General features: G+C 38.1%; 1 protein-coding gene across 1 annotated transcript in view; it reads right to left on the bottom strand.

Moving 5' to 3' along the window:
* Nucleotides 1–477: 477 nt before the first annotated feature.
* The window catches only part of LOC136879580 (F-box/WD repeat-containing protein 2), a 67,655-nt gene continuing 43,191 nt past the window's right edge, over nucleotides 478–24,941 (bottom strand). The window contains exon 5 of the mRNA XM_067153245.2: nucleotides 478–9,309. Within this exon, the coding sequence (XP_067009346.1) occupies nucleotides 9,147–9,309 (163 nt within the window). The 3' untranslated portion in view covers nucleotides 478–9,146. The remainder of the gene's footprint in view (nucleotides 9,310–24,941) is intronic.

Genomic DNA, 24,941 nt, shown 5'->3' with positions numbered 1-24,941 from the left:
AGCTATCATTTCAATATTTATTTATTTAAACATTCCCTATTTAAGAGGTTGCCTTCAATTACAAAAGGAGCACATCGTACAGTGGAGAATGCTTCTGATGACATCAGTTGTTAGAAAGTTTAGAGAGATGAACAAATTTAAATTTAGAAATAGTTCCAGATGTATATAGGTTTTTGTTGCATTTATCTGCATAACTTCCTTAGGAAAGAAGTTTCATCTAGAAACATTTATGCACCTTTGGCAACTTTGAAGATGAAAGCCACAGGGAATATTATGTTCAGTTCATGGATATAACTTGTTCCAATACAGGCACCCTTTCTCATATGTTCCCAGAAAGCCATACTTCTAAGCAAAAATACTTACACAATTTTTTTTTTGGGGTGTATTTTTTATCAAAACAAGGATATGTTCCTAGGCAGAAAGAATACAGTGTGTCTAGCATAAAGGTATAATAAAAGAAAATTTAATAACTTGAGAAGTAATGAATATATTTACCAAAAGTTTGATTCTACAAGTAGAGTAATTCAATTTTTTTTTCAAATACTACATTACACTTTGAATATGCACACAAATAGTGGCACAACAGATGCCACGTCTTTATTCAATTTCTCTTTATGTGTTGAACAGAATTGTAATATAACACTGACAAGAACTACACAAATGCGACTGCAGAAATCAGGTAGATTACATCCTGGTATTTGGTACTCTTATTCTTGACAAACGCCAACAGGAAAGAATAAGTGGTGGGTGACCACCTCTCCCAACATAGCGCACAGGAAACTCATAGTTCAAGAAATCACACTCAATTTTCACACAATAGCACGGCATACCATCTTGTAGGAAGATCATGCCACAAGGAAATCACGGCACAGAATACAACTACAACATGTCTGGGTAAATGAAATGAAGATTGGGCGTACGACCCTGTCCGTCAAAAATGCACTTGGTGTAATGGTTCAACACCGATAGAAAACTTCCCATGTGGCTGTCTCATGTCTTAATTCAAATGTACATGGGAACATCGTCAGTTGGTTAAAGCTGATAATCCTGCTGAAAATTGTGTTGTACAAGCGTTACAGACTTGAGAGATAGAACATAAAATTTTTCCCCCTGCAATTTGCTTTACGTTGTACCAGCACAGAGAGGTCTTATGACGATGATGGGATAGGAAAGATGGGAAGGAGGCGACCATGGCCTTAATTAAGGTACAGCCCCAGCATTTGCCTGGTGTGAAAATGTGAAACTACGGAAATCCATCATCAGGGCTGCCAACAGTAGGGTTCGAACCCACTATCTCTCAAATGCAAGCTGATATCTACGTGATCCAAACCGCATGACCACTTGACCGGTACAGAGAATACCGTTTCCTGTGGAGTCCAATTGGCTACTGACACACACTTCCTAACATGGCAAGTATGTGCAATTCAAACTGCTGAACGAAAAATTCAGCAAAAAACATTTTGATTTACTCTGCTTGTATGATATGTGGCAAAACAAATGATACTAAAATTATTGCTCATCTGCTGTTCATGGATTCCTAAGAACGAAGTATTTATTGTATATGATAGTTTGACATTTTGTGAATTCAGTACTATATTGATTTCTGTAATAGTGGTTCTCACGAAAGAGGTGTTTATCGTGGAACATAATTAGCAGTCATATGGAGTGGTGCATCAGAATGGGCCAAGTTTGCTTCATGTTAAACAGTACAAGGAGCTATTCATTAGGGAGGCACCAAATAACATAATAATGTTAGTTGTCATTGACAAGTTCCGTCATACAGAATCAGTCTTATATCAAAGAAACAGGACAACAGGGTGCCCAAGAACTGTCACCACAAATGAGAATCATGGACGACTTCTCTAACAGGTTTCAGTTTCCAAAGAGCAGTTTATAATGAACTTGAGCGATAGCCAATAGGCCCATTTGGCAGAAGTTTAAACAGCTGGGTGGATTTGCCTACCACATTCAAGCTGCTCACTGTCTAACAGAAACCACTACACAATGTGCAGGTTACAAGTTGGTGCGCCATATCCATTTAGAGAATATTGGGCCCTTATTTCATTGAGGATGCAGCACAGAATCCAAAAACAGTGGACCACATAGTCACCGGAGACCTCATTATTACCCCATTTGTTCCTGTTGCACCAGAAATTTACTTCTCCTATGACAATGGATGTAGCAAGATGCAGCTAAAGCACACACAGCAGGGGAATCACTTACCCTTCAGCCATGGTACTTTAGAGCTCGCCTAATTTCTCTTGCAACACTATTTCCGTACCCGTTCTGCTCCCTGTATCTCATGGTCCCAGATGTCTATATATGGGGCATGCTGAACAAATCAGTTTGCAAGGCAGATGACCCATCTATAAATATTCATGAATTACGTGAGCAGATACCATAATTTTTTCTGTCCTTATGGCAAACTTTGTTCATCAACATGTTCAATAATCTTCAGAAATGTTATGAACACATATTGTACACATTTTGAACACGTACTGTACCACTACTGACATACACATACTGACTTTCAACAGGAAAGGCACAGTTTCAAATATTTTCATGGAGGGAACTCTATTACAATCTGTTTCTAACTTCAGATACTTTGGAAGTATCATTTCAAAAGATAATGCAGAAGATAAACCAAGAAATACTTAATAGGACTTCAAAAGATTCTCAATTTTATTTTCAAGGTGAAATCTACTCTGGGATCTGTGCCAAAAATACTTATTTGTATTTGTGGGAGCTGGTTCGGCAAGAAACGCGGGCGGTCGCATGGGCCGACCTTGCGCGCTGATTGGTGGTGACGTACAAGCTGTGACGCGACAAGCTCTGGGCTGAGAGAAGTATCCAGTGAGTTCTATCTTGTCTTATCTTATGGACAGTGCGGATGTTTCTACGTGAAAGGAAGTTTGGTTGTGTGGCCGGGATAGCAGAGCTAGTTTGACACGTTTTCCCAAATTCAGTAATGTCAGACATATCCTATTCTGACATGACAAACAGCACGTGTGAATTGGAAGCTTCGAGAAAAATTGAGTAGAGACTTGTTTTACTTTAGTACAGTGAGTAACGTGTGTGTGTGTGTGTGTGAATTGGAAGCTTCGAGAAGGGTCACTGAACTTCGAAGTGAATTACGAAGTGGCATGTCTGACTACTTTAAAATTTACATTACATAAGACAGTGAATAACAAGTCAAGCGAAATAGTAAAATGTGTTCGTGTAAATGCCGCAAACACTGAACATGCTCTTCAGACGATCCCGCCAAATCATGAATGTGTTTGACTTTTGCCGCGGGCAAGTGAACTGTGATAAGTTAGGCCGGCAGTGACACATACACCTCACTCCTTACTTGAAGTAAAACTCCCTGCAAGTGAAACATAGGCATTCATAAATGATATGTTTTTCTGTAACCATATGAGGTTAGTGGAACAATTTAACGTAGGAGAAATCAACTACATTGATCTAAATTCTTGTTTACGCAAATTGCAAACTACATCTATGTTGTGGTGTATGAATATGGCAAAGAAAAGTCATAGGAGTGGCATTATGAGATATGAGGTCAACAAAGACTATAACAACAGTATGGACATCAGTTTCCAGTCAACATGGGAATCTGCAGGCGCAGTGTTGGACCCGGAAAGAGGATCCCAGCCCAGCCGTAAAATGGAGGTCAACTGCAGGATATCAGAGCTCAAGGTGAACAACTAAAATGCAGTGGTCAACCGACCTGACCGGAGAATGACATAGGAGGAGTCAGATGAGTACCACTAAAATTTATTTAATTTATTATACATTTAACACGACGAAAAGCTTAGGGGATATTAGTGTAAATTCAGGTAGTTAATAGATTCAGATCCAAATAAAGAATGGTTATGCATTTCAGTTAGTTAAATTTATTTAGAAACTTAAGCATATCAATAAAAGTTGCTATTAATATTTCGTGTACCGTCCGCATTGTTTGAGGTCACGTTTATTGCATTTTGGAGTAGTATTTAAGTTAAGATTCAGGGAATTATTATTATTATTATTTGCTGATATGTTTGGTTGATGATTGATGACGTGGCATGAAGTCGTCGTCGTTGCTGAACTATGTCGGGATATCTAATACATTCTAGTGAATTCTAATGACAGACTTGATATCTAATTCGCATCTTAATCAGCTTTGGCATGTCTCAGGAGGAAAAGTGTTCAATATGGTAATTAGTAACAAGTCTTCTTTGAATATACCTCACAATATGATGGAAATAACGTGTGTTAATGGATTAATAGAAAAAGGCTGTATGTTATATGACAGTGTCCTCAAATTTGGATAAATAATGAGGTTGATTGGGAGGAATAGGTTTATTTTGTATGGATATGATGTTTATATTTTTGAGGTGCTTTCAGGTGTTAAGTGACTGATATTCGTGTTCTTCGAGGAATTCTTTCACCCATGTACCGATGTTAATTAAGTCTTCCATTCCTATTCACCAATGAACTGTGATGTGTGTTATTTAGATGTATTTGCATCGACTTCTGTAATATCCGATAAATTGAATCTACATGTTAATTTCATTCCCGGGTATTGTTAATATTATATTTTATTATGATTTTCCTTGGGCTAGTGTTATGGAGACTTGTATATATTTTCTTCTGTTGAAATGCAGTTCTCATAGTATTTCGTTTATTAGTTGCCTTCATGGCAGTGATAGAAAACCAAACCTCATGGCACAAAAGCCCCGAAGGGCCATGGCCTACGAAGCAATCGCTGCTCAGCCTGAAGGCCCTGCAGATTACGAGGTGTCATGTGGTCAGCACGATGAATCCTATCGGGTGTTATTCTTAGCTTTCAAGACTGGGGCCACCATCTCACTGCCAGATAGCTCCTGAATTGTAATCACATAGGCTGAATGGACCTCGAACCAGCCTCAGATTTAGGTCAAAATCCCTGATCTGGCCAGGATTCGAACCTGGGGCTTCCAGGTAAGAGGCAGTCACACTACGCATACACCGCGGGGCCAGCTTATAGGAGTGATATGCTTAGGGTTAATGTAGTGAATTAATATTAGATTAGATTCCCTAATGCCTACTAGTGGTATTACTGCAATAGGATCCATTCAGTCATTCGAAGGGGGTAATAACCATTATAGATTTAGGAGGTTTTCTTGTGAACAATGTGTAACCAAACTGAATTGTAAAGAAATTACTAGAGCTTTCTCAGACTGGGTGACGACTTCATCATGACAATGCACGGCCTCACGTCGCAAATCAAATCATGCAGTTTCTGGTTCGATTCAACATTACCTGTGTACTGCATCCACTTTATAGCCCTGATTTTGCACCCTGTGATTTTTTAAAATTCCCATCACTAAAGGCAAAGCTTAGGGGCATTCGATTTGAGAACTCTGAAGCAGTGCTCAAGAAAAGTGAGGCGTTTCTCCAGGACCTGACAAAGAAAGGTCTGCAGGATGTGTTCAAGGACTGGCAGAGATGCTATAAAAGGTGCATTGAAGTAGGAGAAGACTACTTTGAAAAAGATCATGTCAACATTGAAATGGAGTAATAAACATCTGTGGAAAAAAAATTAGTCTGTCTTTCTTGATCAGCCCTTGTAATTAAACTGAATCAACTTTAATAATGATCGCAGTCCACATAAAAATGATTCCAGTTTAGATTCAGAGATGTTTGATATATTCTAGATCAGATATAAATAATTTTTTGAATTCTAAAAATTATCATTTCCATTATCTCCTTTTTTTTTTTTTTTTTTTTTTTGTGGACAGGGTTATCTATGATGAATAAATAGTCACTTTTGATTTTTATTTATTGTCCTCAATTTTATTATGTCCTCTATGCACATGTGCCCTGCTTTTTTAATATTGTACTGAAACTGAGGGTCTCATTATGGTTGCAATATCTACTTCATTCCAATTCTCACCTATGGACTCAAAACATGTACCCCACATAATAAGGCTAATAGTAAAATCCAATCAACAGAAATGAAATTCATTAAAACAATGAACCAAAAGACCAGAAGAGACAAGATGGAAATGAAGCAAACAGGAAGGAGGCTGGCATCAAAATAGCTGTTACCGAGCTTTTAGGAAGACGCAGGATATAATGAGGATGGATAGAATGAGAACAGCAAGGAATTACTTTGACTGAGAAGTGAAAGGGGACAGGCCAGTAGGGAGGCCAAGAAATCGATGGATAGACACAGTGGAAACGGAGGTCAACAGTGGGAGGACATAGAGGAACAGAAACTATACTCTGACCGGAAGAAGTGGCGGGCGCTTGTGTATCACACCCAGGAAACTGGAGTTGAAAAATGATGATGATGATGATGACTATACCAATGCAATTAAATAACATTTCAGTGTCAGTTATTTTGCTGCATATGGTAGAAATAAACTTTAAGTGAATATCTTAATTTTGTTTCAAATTATTACATTTTGTTTTATTACAGCTTTAAGCTGGATGTACTGCATAAGGATATGTAAATTTATACTTATAAAGTTATACTTATAAAGTTATACTTACTTTCTCACTGGAATTCTCTTGGCTTGAGTTATATTTTCCCATAGTTTCTTTGGTTTCTCTTTGAAACAGAGTAAATGTTAATATGCAAACCAGCTTCATATATCAGGCAACACAACCATTGCCACTTTTCATTTTTGTACAACTTTTATGTTCTTTTCAGAATTAAGAAGGCAGGCTTTTGGTATTATTTTTACAGCTTTAATATCTATTTGATATACTGCACCAAGCTTTTGAAGAGCATCATGTTACTGGATGAAGTACACAATCATGAAGCCTTGGTATAGAGAGAGGTACAGGAGAGGTAAATTTCAGGTGGTGTTACTGGTGACAGGTACATGTTCACACGTTTGAGAAATTACAAACTGGTTTGATAGAAGGCAGTTTGGGTTTAGGAAAGGATATTCCAGTGAGATTCACCTTGTAGAATTCCAGCATGATATAGCAGAAATTTTAGATTCAGAAGGTCAAATGGATTGTATCGCTACTGACCTATCCAAGGAATGAGGGAATGAGGGCTGTTGGACTACAAAAAAGTGTGGTTGAATGGGCAGCTAAATTTCTAGAAAATAGAACTCAGAGAATTAGAGTAGGCAAAGCATTATCTGATCCTGTAATGGTTAATCTGATGGAACTTTATGTTTGTTTAAATGAACAAATGATATGAGTAAAGAACTGGAATCACAGATAAGGCCATTTGTGAATGATGTTATACTGTATAGTAAGTCAGGTTGTAAGTTTCACCAAGAAGAAAAATCCTCTCAGTTTTAATTACTGTGTTGATGGCCTGGTAGTGGCTCATGGGGATCACTGTATCTAGGTGTTAATTTAAGGGTTGTAGTAAGGATGTAAAGGTGTTCAAGTCTCAGGTAAGACCCCAATTAGATTATGGTTCCGGTGTATGAGACCCGCAGCAGGATTACTTGATTCGAGAACTGGAAAAGATCCAAAAGAAAGCAGAACGATTTGATCTTGGTGATTTCCAATGATAGTGTTGCAAATTTTGGGCTGGGAGGACCTGGGGGTAAGGACACTAAACAGTATTTTCCAAGCTGTCAGTGGAGCAATGACGTGGAATGATATTAGTAGATGATTCAGCTTGAGTGGAGCTTTTAAATGTAGGAAAGATCATAATATGAAGATAACGTTGGAATCCAAGAGGACAAATTGGGGCAAATATTCATTTATACAATGAGGAATAAGGAACTGGAATAATTTATCAAGGGAAATGTTTGATAACTTTCCACGTTCTTTGAAAATATTTATGAAAACTCTATGTAAACAACTGATAGGGAATCTGCCACCTGTACAACAGCCTTCAATGCAGATCATAGATGACTTATGCAGGTCTTGCAGCACCTATGTCACCCGTGTTCATAGAGCAAAGAGTCAGAAGAGAGTAGGGGTTGATGTGGGTGGTAATGTTTTTGAGGTTTGGTGGGTTTCAGAATGTAACTGTTGGACTTTACGGGAGATGATCATGGATGTGGGGTGAGGATACAAGAAGGCTGAATGCTTTTTTCAAAACTTGATTGTTTTTATGGAGATCAAGATAATATATGGATAGGAAAAGTAATAAGTTTTGTTGCTTTGTGGAGCCTGTGGTCAGAGTCATAATCTGGGTAATCTGGTCATCAACCAATTAAGTAGGTAAACTCTGGCAGTGAGGACCTTCCTTATGATGTTGTTGTTCTTGGAGGCATGGGCATTAGGAATTGAACAAATTCATTTACTCCAGATGGCAAGGCTGAATGTTAGTGATTATTTTATGTGGTATGAAGAGGAACAGTTATAGTGGAAGTACTGATCTATAAAAGATGTTAATTTTATCATAATTAATATGAAGGTCATCATAAAAGAGTCAGAAAAAGTGCTAAATAGATACTGTAACTGAAGTTGAGATAGTGCAGGCAGATTCAATGTTTGGGTCATGGTGTCACAGAAAGAAAGATACCTATAATCAATGAAACTCTACCAAACTAGGGACTGAAGAGGTTCACAAGGAGGAAATGCCTCTCCAGTTTTCCAATGAAGGGTTAGCACACGTGGAGTCATCCAATGTCTCATAGCAGAGCCTCGATCTAGTGAATCTGAAAAAGGTGTGTGTTAAAATGTAAGACATAGTGTGTCAGGTAGATGAGGAAGGAAGTGCAAGGCAGGATGTTAGGTTATCCTGTATTAAGGAAGGACTCAATGGCTCCAGACTGAGGGAACAGGTTTGAGAAGGGTGGCAAGACTTTTAGAAAGTGATTGTATCAGGTAAACCGTGGTAAATCATTGCATGTATCTTTTCTCTACTGTAATAAATGAACTACTTGCTATGGTTCCATAATAAACCATAACATTAAACTTTAAAAAAATAGTCTGAGTAGTTCCTGTAAATTTGAGGTCAGACTTGGCAATATGTGAATGGAAAAACCCTTCAAGAATGTAGAGATGACACATGTTCATACCCGATCAAATTTTTTACAAATCAGGAAGGGTTGAAGACATTCTTGGACAAATGGTAACAATATAGTACTGAATTAAATATCACAAAAGCTACCAGCACAGTATAAATGTTGCAGATATAGACATTAAAACTAACAAGCTATCACAATAAATATATTCTTAGTGTTCGTCCAGCTATTTCATCCAGTACTTGTTTCTTGCAAATCCCTCCATGTTACCACTCGAATACGACCTTTTGGTAAGCCTAAAGCTACAACTAAGTCATCCGGTTGTTGCTGAGATAGTCCATTGAGCCAAGCAGTTTCACCCACAACTACTTGAGCCAGGTCTGGAGTTGATGAACTACACATGACAAGAAAGAGACAAAATATTAACCAAATAATTTCATGAAGTGATCAGAAATTCAGAAATTTCACATTTATATACAGGTAGGAACAATAAGTTATGTGCAAAGAAAGATGGGGAAGTGCAAAGGAATTTTTTATAAACTTTTTTCCCCATGAGTTATCACGAACAACAAAATCTCAGAGACTTACTAGTACTAATAACCACTATTGACTTCCAGTATATTTAACATATTTTGTAAGGAAGAATGTAAGAGAATCATTTGATAAACAAGCCCTGTTCTACTAGAGATAACCAGCTACCGGTACATCAAACAGTAAATCAGGACAAAGGAAGAGGGTAAAACTTATTTATAAACAAATGTGATTCATGTCGGCTGGTCTTAGGAAGCAATCATGCTACATTCAAATAGATTAAAATTAATTGTAGTTAAGGACCCTCTATACTCCAACAGAATGCAAGTGAAGAGGGAGGAAATGAAATAGTGCAAGTACTGTGTAAGGTAATGCCAAATATGAGCCAAGTAGGTTACACAGGAAAGGGATTTGTACTATGATTAATCAATAGAAGGCACCACAATCAGTTCTGACCAAGCATTTTACTTTGTAGAACTCCATTTGTCATTCAAATATTTTTATCAAAGATTTTACTATCAAGAGAAAAGTACTGATTAAGTACATACTGTAACAAAATAGATTAGTAGAAATTTACAGGTCAATGATTGAAAAGCAAGATGACTACTTACTGAATTTTGGAATAAAGCTGATCACACAGCAAATTACTATCTGGTAGTTTCATTTTAAAAGCTTCATATATAATTTTAGACCTGTGTGAAGTCAGCCAGTAACCTGTGTATGTACATAATTTAGGGCTAGGTTTTGCAACCAAGCAGTCATGGCTCAGTCACCACAGATCTGCATTTAGGGCTGTTGCCCAGGTGGCAGATTCCCAATCATTTGCTTACCCCAACTTTTCTTAAATTATATCAAAGGACTTGGAAATTTATCAAACATCTCCCTTGGTAAATTATGCCAATCCCTAATTCCTCTTCTTATAACCAAGTATTTTCTCCAATTTATTCTCCTGAATTCCAACTTTATCTTCTTTCCTACCTTTGAATGCTTCACTCAACCTTATTTATCAACTACCGGTAATGCCATTTGATGCCAGTGGCCTTAAAGTATATGGTACCCTAAGATTCGCGTTTACATTATAGCAAATCAACAGTCTTAAAACTAGAGGTTAAAAAATCAAAGTACAACACAGAGCTGGTAGTGGAGTAATTAAAATCATATAGGATATCATATTGCTATCAGTCAATGTTCAATGGAGTGAGGTCGGGGCCCTGACCTAACTTTAGGCTAAGAATTATTTTGGTTGATGATTCTTACGACAGTTAAGTAAAACTTGTCCCAACTAATTACAACACCAGTTGTAATGTTTATATCCTAAATATAAGGAAAGATAAGTATTGGAAAGGTGGTGTAAAATTATTATTTCTTTAATGTTTATAATCTGATGTCTAATATGGTCTACAATGAGATTTATTACTTGTAATGTAACTGCCAACCAGGCAAATGAAAAGAACAAATATCTTATCCTCAAAGTTAAGGTCAATAGAATATCCAGGGTCATTACATTTTTAAAGGAATGCTTAAAGTATGGATTGGTTCCCAAGTTCTTGCAACATTTACAATGAAAGAACATTTCATATCTCCAAATCTACATAACACCCAAGAGAAAATTAATACTATTTGGCTGAAAAATGAAATTAAAACACTCTACAGAAAAAAAAAATTACTCCTGAATTTTGCAGCTTTACAAAGTTCATCTAAAAACTTTGACCAATATGTCCCCTCTAGAACGGGACTCCTTTTCTAAATTTGCTAACGACAAGGTGTCAATCACGGTAAATAAAAAACAAGAAGTTTTAGACTAAAAGAGTCAAAAATAAAATTCGTCAAAACTTTCGAAACCACTAGAACACCCTCTCTCCAAATCAAAGTTATTCCAAACACTATGAATTTGTCCAACAAACAGCTAAATGGACCTTTTGAACAAAGCTTTCAAATACAACTGGCCCAACCCCAATAAAATTGATGATCTGGTTACCAACATTGCAAAAATCGAATCTAATATTTCAAAACTTCCTATTGAACACTGTAATGATGTTAAATATGATATAAAAAAGGTCATTACTAACCAATGAAATAAATTCAAAGTCATCTTTAAATCTTAACAAGCAAATAATTGAAGTAAAGAACATAATCAGAAACAATAATATAATAGTCACAAAAGCCGACAAAGGCTCTACAACTGTATTATTGAACAGAGATGAATATATTAATAAAACTGAAGACCTCCTTTCCGTCAATACTTACAAACTAATCAACAAGGATCCCACTTTAAAGATTCAACGCGGTTTAAAGAACTTGCTGAAAAATTCTTCTTTTCTCTTTAAAGAGCATGAACAACAAAAACTCACTATTAAGAATCCCAGGTTACCTACTGCTAAAGCCTTACCAAAAATACATTAAAAAAAGAGGTACCAATATGCCCTATTATAAACTGTCGAAATAGTCCCACTTACAAGGTTTCTAAATTCCTACACCATTTCTTAAATAGCCATTATAAATTCAATAATGAAGCCTACGTCAAAAATCCAGTTGATTTTTGTAATAAACTTTCTAAATTTAAGTTACATGACAATCATGTCATGGTTTTGTATGATGTCACTAATATGTATACAAGTATACCAGTAAATAAAACCATTAGTATAATAGAAACTAACATCTTGAAACATAACACTATAAGCAAATGTGAAACAGATGAATTGATCAAATTGCTAAAATTTGTAGTTAACAACAACTTCTTTACATTCAATAACAAAATATACCAACAGAAGGGACTAGCAATGGACGACCCGATATCTGGAATTCCTGTGAACATTTTTATGGATAACGTGGAGACTAACAAGATAATCAATAAAAATCAATTTTATAGCATTGGCTAAGAATAAATACTGCCACCTTCACCTTCACTAACTCAGCTATATACAGCATTATTAACCCGTTAAAGAAGCATAATATCAGAATCGCACAAGAAACCCGCAACACTAATTGGAACATATTCTTCAATTCCAACTCGGTTAAATTCTTCTCGTGACAAATTTTCGAACTCTGGTATTTACAGACTTAAATGCTCCCAGTGCGAATTTTCTTATATCGGGTAAACTGGCCGTAGTTTTAGGACTAAGTACATGGAACATTATAATGCCTTAAAGCATAAAAAATACTCGGCTACGAGTAACCATACGACGGATTCCAGCCACAATTATTCTACAAGGGATCAGGACCTCCACATTATTATATATGTAAATAAAAGCAGCTTAATGAGCGGATTTGAAAATACATTTTTTGGATCAACATTTTAATAATAATAATAATAATAATAATAATAATAATAATAATAATAATAATAACAATAATAATAATTTGAATGATGTCTCTGAGAACATTAGCCCAAAATTGAACAAGTCCCCAAGTTATTTACTAATTTTGATATAAATCATAATAATTTCACAAAAATCTTCAATTATAAACTTTTGAATATCCCTCCGATCGCAATAACAGATTCCACCTTAGCCCCTCCTCATGCCATAACTCCGCCACCAATTTCTAGTGCTGTCATTGTTGCGCCTACCCCTCCCATCCCGACTTGCTCCCTGCCCAAGTTAGCACGCTGATACAACACACGCAGCAACGGGCAGACGATTACCATACCTCCTCGAGCTGCTAAGGTGACCAGTCACCGCTCTTCCAACATAAGAGGTAAGCCGGTCATAGACTCTCATTTTTGGACACACTATTTTCAAGGTACTGAGTACATCTCTTTTTTCTGTTTTCCATTTTTTCAGACTTTAATTCATGCTCATTGCATCTTATTTTCTCATCTATGACTTTGAACTCCCAGTAGAAATGAGGACACCTGTTTTCGGCTTTAACCATTATTTTAAAGGAACTGGATATTTGGCTCTACAACACGCAGCTTCAGGCGTGACCAATTCTGGTGAAGTGTTACTACTCCATACTCAACTACAATAAGCGATTTCTCATACCTGACTCTCGTGTCTATGCAATGAATGAGATTTAACCAGTATCTACTCTAATTACCTTCCTCATTCCATTGAACATAAAAAAATACTCATTTTTATGTATAAACATTCTTATTGATCGACTGATAGCAATATGATATCCTATATGATTTTAATTACTCCACTACCAGCTCTATGTTGTACTTTGATGTTTTAACCTCTGTCAACACGATTGTGTTTTTTTTCTCTTAGCCATGTCGAACATTGTTAGAAGTTTTTACACTAGTTTTAAGACTGTTGATTTTCTATAATGTACATGCGAATCTTAGGGTAACATATACTTTAAATCCACTAGGTTCAGGGCCCTGACCTAACTTTTTTTTTGCTAGTTGCTTTACGTCGCACCGACACAGATAGGTCTTATGCCGACGATTGGACAGGGAAGGGCTAGGAGTGGGAAGGAAGCGGCCGTGGCCTTAATTAAGGTACAGTCCCAGCATTTGCCTGGTGTGAAAATGGGAAACCACGGAAAACCATTTTCAAGGCTGCCGACAGTGGGGTTCGAACCTACTATCTCCCGAATACTGGATACTGTCCACACTTAATCGACTGCAGCTAACGAGCTTGGTTGACCTAACTTTAGGCTAAGAATTATTTTGGCTGATGATGCTTACGACAGTTAAGCGAAACATGTCCCAAATAATAACACCAGTTGTAATGTTTATATCCTAAGTATAAGGAAAGATAAGTATTGGAAAGGTGGTGTAAAATTATTATTTCTTTAATGTTTATAACATACTGCTTAGTCGAGCAGCTTGTCTCCTTACTCTTAAGTCTTCCCATGCCAAAGTTTGCAACATTTTTGTACCACTACTCGTTTGTCAGAAATTTTTTCCGGTTCTCGAATCAAGTAATTCTGATGAGAGTCCTACACACTGGAACAATACTCTAATTGTGGTCTTACCAGTGACAAGTGCCCTCTCCTTTACACCCTTTACACCGAAGGAACATGTATTCTGTAATAATTCTGGATCTAAGATGAACTTGCCACATGATGCAGAGTCTATTGACTATTTTTCCCTATTTTTTGACAATGAGTTGCTCAGTGCGATTGTTACGGAGACCAACAGGTACGCACGTGATAAAATCACCAAACTTCAGCTCAGCCCTAGATCCATATGGAACAACTGAAATGAGGGCACTTTTAGGTATCATAAATATGGGTATCATTCCATTGCCTAATATAAAGGAGACATTCAACTGTTTCTACAGTATGTAAATATGTAAACCTTGTGCATTGTATATTAATCGGAAAGGTGCCCATTTTGGAAAATATGTAGGATTTTAGGTTCAGAAATATGCCTACTTAGTGTATATCATAAAAATAATAATACGAATAATAATTTGAAAACCGCAACATTTTATGAACTCGTTTCTTTACCCCAAAATATGTACGTCCTGGCTGCAGAAATTTCTCGGATCCATATGACCGCAAAGGGTTAATTTCAACAGATGTAACTTTTGGGTCAGGACTTTCAGAAGCAAGAAACTGAATTAGTTCATCACTCTAGAATAATCCTAAAGCTTCCATGGGAGTTAAATTGCAATGTGCACAATAATCACTGTCTGGAAATACTGAATTCCTTTCTTGCAGATCCTTGGTTTTTCTCAAGTCTTTGAAAATGACTTTTTCAATAATTTTTATCCTATTTCTCACATTCTTATATGTTTCTGAAGATCATTTTAAGGTTTAATATATCAACTCACAACATTTTATAACATGCCACAGTCAAATGGTAACATTTTGTATTATTTTAAAATGTAATTTTTAACTGAATATGGCCTGATTGGCTCGAAACATGTCTTAACATTTTGTTGACTATTTGATTAGAATAGTGTAAGAGGTACTGAACATGTGGAACCAAGAATTATCTTCTGTCAAGGAATAAAAACTGATTCAGTAAAAACTGTGTTGGGTGGAAAACTAAAATGCAAGTGAACTTGTATACAGGATGTCTCAGAGCTTTTAGGTCAAACTGAAACAGGTGATAGTGGGTCCAAAATTGTTTATACTGAGATAGGGAACCAATGGTCGGAAATGCATATTTATTGTGTTATGGACATACACAGCGTACACTGCATAACAACAATGTACCTCATAATAACTGTTCAAAGTGAAAACCGGCAGTCTCAATGCATGTATTGCAACGGTGCAACCCATTCTGCCGCACTCTCACAAAGATCCTGGGTGTCTGTTGTACAGTGGAACAGGCAGCAGGTGATAAACAGTGTACATCCCTGACCACCAAACAGACATACTGTACATAACTTAGGTCATAGCACGTGTGTCATGTGACAACCGCATGCATTGAATCGGAGCATTAACCTGTGCTGCACACGCATCACTATCCCTGGTGTCAGTCGTCCATTGCATCGGACAGCTTGTGAAGTGTCCATGGTGAGGTGTGTTTCTGTGTACAGTGCATAATGCGTAGTCCAAAGATGGTACATTACTTATCACGAGAGTTGGCAGCCATGCATTTAATGTACAGTGCGGTAGGATGTAGTGCCCGTAAAGTAGCACGAATGTACAGAGAACGCTTTCCCAACAGGCGTCATCCAGCTGGAAAAAGTTTATCACTGTGGATACCAACTTACAAGAGAAAGGTCGTTCACGCCACTGAGAGCCGGCCAAGGTTCTCGCCAAAGACACTGAGGAGATGGTGTTGGATCGTGTGAATTGCACACTTCGAAGGATACAGTATGGAGAGTACTGGCGGAACAGGTATTCTGTACAGTTTATATTGTTCATGGATGTTTCAGACTTTATGGGTCAAATTGAAACAGGTGATAGTGGGTCCACAACTGATTTTACTGAGATAGGGAACCAATGGTCAGAAATGCATATTTATTGTGTTATGGACATACACAGCGTACACTGCATAACAATAATGTACCTCATAATAATTGTTCAAAGTGATGACCGGCAGTCTCAATGCATGTATTGCAACGGTGCAACCCATTCTGCCGCACTCTGTTAACCCCCATCGGTAGCCACCAGCAATGATTTTCTGTCAACGTATGGGTGGGTATTGTCCAAGATCACCTAATAGGACCTTATTTGCTGCCTCCCCGTTTGACTGGTCCACGTTACATGGTGTTCCTGCGAGATGTGCTGCCACAGAAGTATGAAACCTCCATAGAAACAGATGAAAACCTGCTTGCTAGGGTCCAAGCTGCCTGTCTCCCGATACAACAGACACAAGCGATCTTTGCAAGAGTAGGCTAGAATTTCATGCGCTGTTGCCATGCATGCATTGAGACTGGCGGTCATCACCTTGAATAATTACTAAGAGCTATGCTGTTGTTATGCGGGGTATGCTGTGTATGTCCATAACACGACAAATATGCATTTCCGACCACTGGTAACCTATCTGAATATAATCAGTTGAGGGCCCTCTAACACCTGTTTCAATTTCATCTAAAAGGTTTGAAACACCCTGCATAATAGTAAAAAATAGTTGGATAAATTTAGTGGATAGTAAAATAGGCTACCTCTTCGTTATAAGCTATAAATTTCAATTTCGTTCCGTATTGAGTAGAATTAGAGGAAATAAATTGACAAGAGGGTCCACATTTTCAATACAATATATCAAGTAAATAATATTACATCAGTCTTGGGACTAATTTCATCAATTAGAGGCAGTCTGGTGCAAAAAGGAATTGGACAGGGATTAATAAAAATGATCATGGCATTGTATAAGGAATGTTGTAGTTGCGTGCAAACACAAGTTGGCAGGACAAGTTGGTTCAAAATAACTAGTGGGCTGAGACAGGGAAGTGTTCTATCACCAATCCTGTTTACAATAGTAATGGATGACATCATGAGAACGGCAAATGCAGCATATGGAGGAAGAGAAATGAACATGATGTTATTTGCAGATGATATTGTGATTTGGGGAGAAGACGACAGGAAGGTTCAAGAACAGTTGAATGTGGTGAATGGGAAGATTGAAGAATGTGGATTGAAAATAAGTGTAGAAAAAAAGTAAAACTCTTGTTATGACTAGAGGGGAGAAAGAAGGGAAAGGTCAGATTAGACTTGCAGACAAGCCCCTGGAAGTAGTGGAAACGTTTAAATACCTGGGGAGTGAATTAATGGAGAATGCTCGACTGGATGCTGAGATTAGTAAAAGGATTCAAGCTGGAAGTTGTTTCTATCATAGTGTAAGAAATATGTTATGGGACAAAGATGTGCCAATGGAAGCAAAGGATACTATGTACAAGATGTATTACGTACCCATAACAACTTACGGAGCAGAAACTTGGACAATGACAAAGAAGGATGAGAGTCGAATACAGGCAGCCGAAATGAAATTCTTGAGGAGTATGATACAGAAGAGTAGAAGAGACAAAATAAGGAATGAAAAAATCCGGGAAGAAATTGGAGTGGAAAAAATGAATTATAGAATAGAGAAGAGCCGACTAAGATGGTTTGGGCACATAAAGCGAATGAGCGACGAGAGAATGCCAAAAAAGGTGATGGAAATGCAAATCCAAGGAAGGAGAGGCCGTGGACAACCACGATTGAGATGGAAGGATACCATCCAACGCAGCATTATAGAAAGAAACCTGGACTGGGACACAGTGTTGGAGGAGGAGTGGTGGAAAGACCGAAGAAAGTGGAGAGGAACCATATTTGCCCCTACCAGGCTACAGCTGGATAAAGGGAAATGATGATGATGATGATGATGAGAGGCCATCTTCAGCCAAATAAAAATTAAACAGATTATGGGGCGAAACGCTGGCAACCAGGAATGACTTAGCTGGTAAATTTATAATGTCCAAAAACGGACCAACTATATTGGTATTATAAATTTACTCATTCAGAACAAATATTTCAGGTTCCCTATGGGAATAAACACCTTTATCATCTGATGGCCAGGCATGCATCAATTTTTGAAAATGAGACAAAGTCTCTCATAGTGCATTGGCACTGCCGGTGGCTTCAAGTAGCCTAAGTAGTGGCCTCTACGGTACACACTAGCCATGAGTCTTGGAAGGTGTGCTATTTAACAACTGGGGCGAAACGCTGACAACCAGGAATGAGTTAGCTGGAAAATTTATAATGTCCAATAACAGACCAACTATATTGGTATTATAAACTTACTAATTCGGAACAAATATTTCAAGTACCCCATGGGAATCAACATCTTTATCATCTGATAGTCAGGCAGGCATCAATACTTGAAAATGAGACAAGTCTCTCATAGTGCCGGCGGCTAGAAGTAGACTACGCAGTAGCCTTCATGGTATGCACTAGCCATGTGTCTTGTTAGGTGTACTATTTAACAACTGATGAGCCCAACTTAGCACACTGGGGCAAAACGTTGCCAACAAGGAATGAGTTAGCTGGAAAATTTATAATGTCCAATAACGGACCAACTATATCAATCATTTGGAGCAAATATTTCAGATTCTCTATGGGAATAAACATCTTTATCATCTGATGGCCAGGCAGGCATCAATTCTTGAAAATGAGACAAAGTCTCTCATTGTGCATTGGCACTGCCGGTGGCTCCAAGTAGCCTACGCAGTGGTCTTCACGGTATGCACTAACCATGCATCTTGGTAGGTGTGCTATTTACCAAGTGATGAGCCCAACTTAGCATACTGGGGCGAAACGCTGGCAAGCAGGAATAAGTTAACTGGAAAATTTATAGTGGTATTATAAATTTACTTACTTGAAACAAATATTCCAGGTTCCCTAAGGGAATAAACATCTTTATAATCTACTACCGAGTGAGTTGGCTGCAGGGTCATGCAATTATGAGCTTGTATTCGGGAGATAGCAGGTTTGAACGTCACTGTCGGCAGCCCCAAAGATGGTTTTCCGTGATCTCCCATTTTCATACCAGATTGTACCTTGTTTAAGGCCACGACCACTCTTTTCCATTCCTAGCCCTTTCCTATCCCATTGTCATCATAAGACCTATCTGTGTTGATGCGATGTAAAGCAAACTGTAAAAATGATGATGATGATGATGCTTGTTGTTTTAAGGGGCCTAACATCGAAGGTCATCGGCCCCATGCAAACTGTAAAAAGAAAAACAACCAATCTATTCAGCCAATGCATACCTATTTGTCCTGGGGCTATTACAATTTCTAGAGTCACCTCGTTAAGTCTGCTGCTTTACCTCTTTCCATCCTGCTTAGAGCCCAGTCAATTTTCCACATTGACGGTATACCTTCCAACTCCATTGTCTGATCTGTTGTCATCACTGTGTCTCTTCTGTCTAGCAAAGGACAATTACTTACATTATATAACTCTTTGTAACTAAAATATGTGAAGTAAATCCTAATCTATCTGTATAAAATAACGTGTCCTGGCTGACTGACCGGTTGAGCCAAAACTACTCGACATAAAAAATGAAATTTTTAGGATACATTTGTATTATAATGTAGGTGCTCGCTAAGGGACGATTTCTTGATATTCTGTAGCTGAGGGGGTGAAAAGGGGTCTGAATTTTTTAAATGAGTGCATCTATATCTCAAAACTTTAGAAGTTTACAGATGTAAAAATTGGTATTTAGAATCTACTTTAAAAAATAAAGAATCACATATTTTTTTTGTTTTTGTTAAATGCCATTAGGAGGGGTGAAAAAGGGTGAAAAAGAGTTGAATGCCTTTAATGAGGATATTTATATCCTAGAAATTACAGACCTGAAAACTGGTATTTGGAATCTCCTTTAAAAATAAAGAAACATGCATCTTTTTGTTTTAGGAAAATCACACTAGGATGGGTGAAAAAGGGTGAAAAATGGATTGAATGCCTTTAATGAGGATACTTATATCTCAGAAAGTGAAGATATTACAGACCTGAAAATTGGTATTTGGAATCTCCTTTAAAAATAAAGAAACACATATTTTTTTGTTTTGGGAAAATCCAGTTAATGGGGGTTAAACAGAAGTGACAAATGGGGTGAATTTTTAGAAAGACTATATGTACAGTATATCTCAGAAATGTAAAATGTTACAGACGTAAAAATTGGTATTTGGAATCTCCTGTAGAAAAAAAACCAACCCATAGGTGATTTGTTTGCGGAAACTCCGCTTAAGGGGAACTAAAAAGGGGGTGAAATTTTAAAATGAGCATGTCTACAGTATATCTCAACAACTTAACATATTACAGAAATGAAGAATGGTATTTTTAATCTCTATTAAAAATAAAGAAATATGTATTTTTTGTTTTTGGAAAAACCACTTGGGTGGGGGCAAAAATGTCTGAAATTGGGGTTGAATTATTTTCATTAGGATACTGATATCTCAAAAACGGAAGATGTTACAGACGTGAAAATTGGTATTTGGAATCTCCTTTAAAAATTAAGAAATATGTATTTTTTGTTTTCTGACATCCACTTAAATCACTACAGTGGTTAAGTGTAAGAGAACCAACCAACCAACCAACCAACCAACCAACCAACCAACCAACCAACCAACCAACCAACCAACCAACCAACCAACCAACCAACCAACCAACCAACCAACCAACCAACCAACCAACCAACCAACCAACCAACCAACCAACCAACCAACCAACCAACCAACCAACCAACCAACCAACCAACCAACCAACCAACCAACCAACCAACCAACCAACCAACCAACCAACCAACCAACCAACCAACCAACCAACCAACCAACCAACCAACCAACCAACCAACCAACCAACCAACCAACCAACCAACCAACCAACCAACCAACCAACCAACCAACCAACCAACCAACCAACCAACCAACCAACCAACCAACCAACCAACCAACCAACCAACCAACCAACCAACCAACCAACCAACCAACCAACCAACCAACCAACCAACCAACCAACCAACCAACCAACCAACCAACCAACCAACCAACCAACCAACCAACCAACCAACCAACCAACCAACCAACCAACCAACCAACCAACCAACCAACCAACCAACCAACCAACCAACCAACCAACCAACCAACCAACCAACCAACCAACCAACCAACCAACCAACCAACCAACCAACCAACCAACCAACCAACCAACCAACCAACCAACCAACCAACCAACCAACCAACCAACCAACCAACCAACCAACCAACCAACCAACCAACCAACCAACCAACCAACCAACCAACCAACCAACCAACCAACCAACCAACCAACCAACCAACCAACCAACCAACCAACCAACCAACCAACCAACCAACCAACCAACCAACCAACCAACCAACCAACCAACCAACCAACCAACCAACCAACCAACCAACCAACCAACCAACCAACCAACCAACCAACCAACCAACCAACCAACCAACCAACCAACCAACCAACCAACCAACCAACCAACCAACCAACCAACCAACCAACCAACCAACCAACCAACCAACCAACCAACCAACCAACCAACCAACCAACCAACCAACCAACCAACCAACCAACCAACCAACCAACCAACCAACCAACCAACCAACCAACCAACCAACCAACCAACCAACCAACCAACCAACCAACCAACCAACCAACCAACCAACCAACCAACCAACCAACCAACCAACCAACCAACCAACCAACCAACCAACCAACCAACCAACCAACCAACCAACCAACCAACCAACCAACCAACCAACCAACCAACCAACCAACCAACCAACCAACCAACCAACCAACCAACCAACCAACCAACCAACCAACCAACCAACCAACCAACCAACCAACCAACCAACCAACCAACCAACCAACCAACCAACCAACCAACCAACCAACCAACCAACCAACCAACCAACCAACCAACCAACCAACCAACCAACCAACCAACCAACCAACCAACCAACCAACCAACCAACCAACCAACCAACCAACCAACCAACCAACCAACCAACCAACCAACCAACCAACCAACCAACCAACCAACCAACCAACCAACCAACCAACCAACCAACCAACCAACCAACCAACCAACCAACCAACCAACCAACCAACCAACCAACCAACCAACCAACCAACCAACCAACCAACCAACCAACCAACCAACCAACCAACCAACCAACCAACCAACCAACCAACCAACCAACCAACCAACCAACCAACCAACCAACCAACCAACCAACCAACCAACCAACCAACCAACCAACCAACCAACCAACCAACCAACCAACCAACCAACCAACCAACCAACCAACCAACCAACCAACCAACCAACCAACCAACCAACCAACCAACCAACCAACCAACCAACCAACCAACCAACCAACCAACCAACCAACCAACCAACCAACCAACCAACCAACCAACCAACCAACCAATTGCAAAATTGGTTTAATTATTTGTATGAAGATACTGTTATCTCAAAAACGAAAGATGTTGCAGAAGTGAAAATTTGGCACTTCGAATCTGCTTTAAAAGTTTAAAAGTTTCCTTTGATTTCAGAAAATCCAATGAAGGGTGTGTGAAAGAATTGAAAAATTAATTGAGTTAATTGTATGAGGATACTTACATCTAATAAAAGCTAAAGTTGTTACAGACATGAAAATTGGTATTTGGATCTCCTTTAAAAACAAAGAAAAATGCATTTTTGGGGGAAAATCATCTTAGGGGGTGGGGGTGAAAAGGAGTTGAATTCTTTTTAATAGGACACATATCTCAAAAACTGAAGATGTTACAGTCGTGATAATTGGTTTTTAGAAGATCCTTTACTAACAAAGAAAGAAGTATTTTTTGCGGAAAATTCACGTAATGGGAGGAGTTTTAAAGGAAGTGAAAAAAATTAATTCTCCACTTTATTTATTTATTTATCTATCTCAAAACTGAAGGTAACAGACGTGAACATTGGTATTTGGAATCTCCTTTAAACATAAAGACAAACGCCTTTTTTTTTTTTTGGGGTGGGGGGAGGGATAAATCAACTTAACAACGATGGGGTGAAAAAGAAGTTGAGACCAATTGATTTTACTGTTCATAATGTACTTGATTCTGATCATAAACCGATTATTTTAAATCTTTCCTGGGTTTGTTTACAAGAGCCATCTTTTCCTTTGGAGAACTTAAAGTTAGATTACAGTAGATTCTCATGGCATATAAATACAAATTTAAACACATTTGAAATAAACTATAGGAATGAAATTGATCATGCAATTGTTCATCTCTATAATAAGGTCAATAATGCACGGAAGTATATAATTCGTATCGCAAGAAATCCCGCACACTTGCCTACGCGCGACAATGGTGCTGGTCACATTGTCAGCAATGACAATGGCAGCATATGTAATTTACCGCCAAGTAACGGTCTTGCGTATTGCTGCGGGGTCCAGAACATCAATAATAATAATAATAATAATAATAATAATAATAATAATAATAATAATAATAATAATCTGGACCGTCGTCAAAATGTGCGGACTGCGCTGGAAACGGGTCCTGACCGGGCAATGACTACGAATGCAGTCCGGCCGCGGGTTCAGTACCGCCAAGGCACCCAAGACGATACCACGCCGGACCTCCTCAAGGATTTAATCTCCTATATTCCCGTATCCCTCAACCCCGTCTTGACACCCCCCCCTCTTCTCTTTCCGCTTCCCTTCCTTCCTCTCTCCTCTCTTTCTCCCCGCATGCCCTTCACAAGACTTCGTTTGAACCTCACCCACTCCACTCCTCATCCACGCTTCATTTCCAGCTCCACTCAGCTTGTTACAACACGAGGTAATTCCCATATGGCATATTTCATTTAAATATATTCTTCCCCCTAACTTAACTCTTTCTATCTTAGCTGTCATTTATTCAATGTCAACTGTACGGTCCGCACTGAACTGTGAAATCCAACCACCTTTATTTACTATTATGTATAAAGCCTCCATGCGCAACAATCATCATCCTTCAAGATTCTAAAAACAGAAGAGCCTTTCTATCATCATGCTTCGCATCCATGTGTACTGATTTTATGAATATCTTGAGAACACAGCGTGACTTCGGCTCAGTTGATCTTTGAATGGAAAGCAGCATCTTTAAGGAGCCAGCCTATATTGAATTCCTTGACTAGCAATTTAAGGATTTCTTTAACAACTTTTTAAATGTTGTACGGCACACTGGATTTTTTATGAATCTCTACCATAGAGCTATTTTTTAACGTAGTGCAGCACATCTCTAGAATCTTATCATAATTTCTTACACAGTATGTACATTTTTAAGACCTTTGTGTCTTTACATTGTTTAATTTCTTTGATACATTTGTGTATAATTTGCTTTAGGCTGATGATGACCTACTGTTAGGTCGAAACTAGTCCCGGAACATAATATGTAATTTAAAACATTGTACAGTTTATATTGAAAAGGAGGACCCTAATAATATATTATTTAAATACTATTGTAATCACTGTTCAATACGGATCTATCATAATGAAATATATATCTTTTAATTGATTCATGATCGCCGAGCCAAAACTACTGGACATAAAGAAATGAAATTTTGGGTATACATTCATATTACAATGTAGGTACTCACTAAGG

Source organism: Anabrus simplex, chromosome 1, assembly GCF_040414725.1.
Source record: "Anabrus simplex isolate iqAnaSimp1 chromosome 1, ASM4041472v1, whole genome shotgun sequence".
Taxonomy (NCBI): Eukaryota; Metazoa; Arthropoda; class Insecta; order Orthoptera; family Tettigoniidae; genus Anabrus; species Anabrus simplex.
Note: the sequence above shows the minus strand (reverse complement) of the source record. Positions and strands in the feature narration are given on the sequence as shown.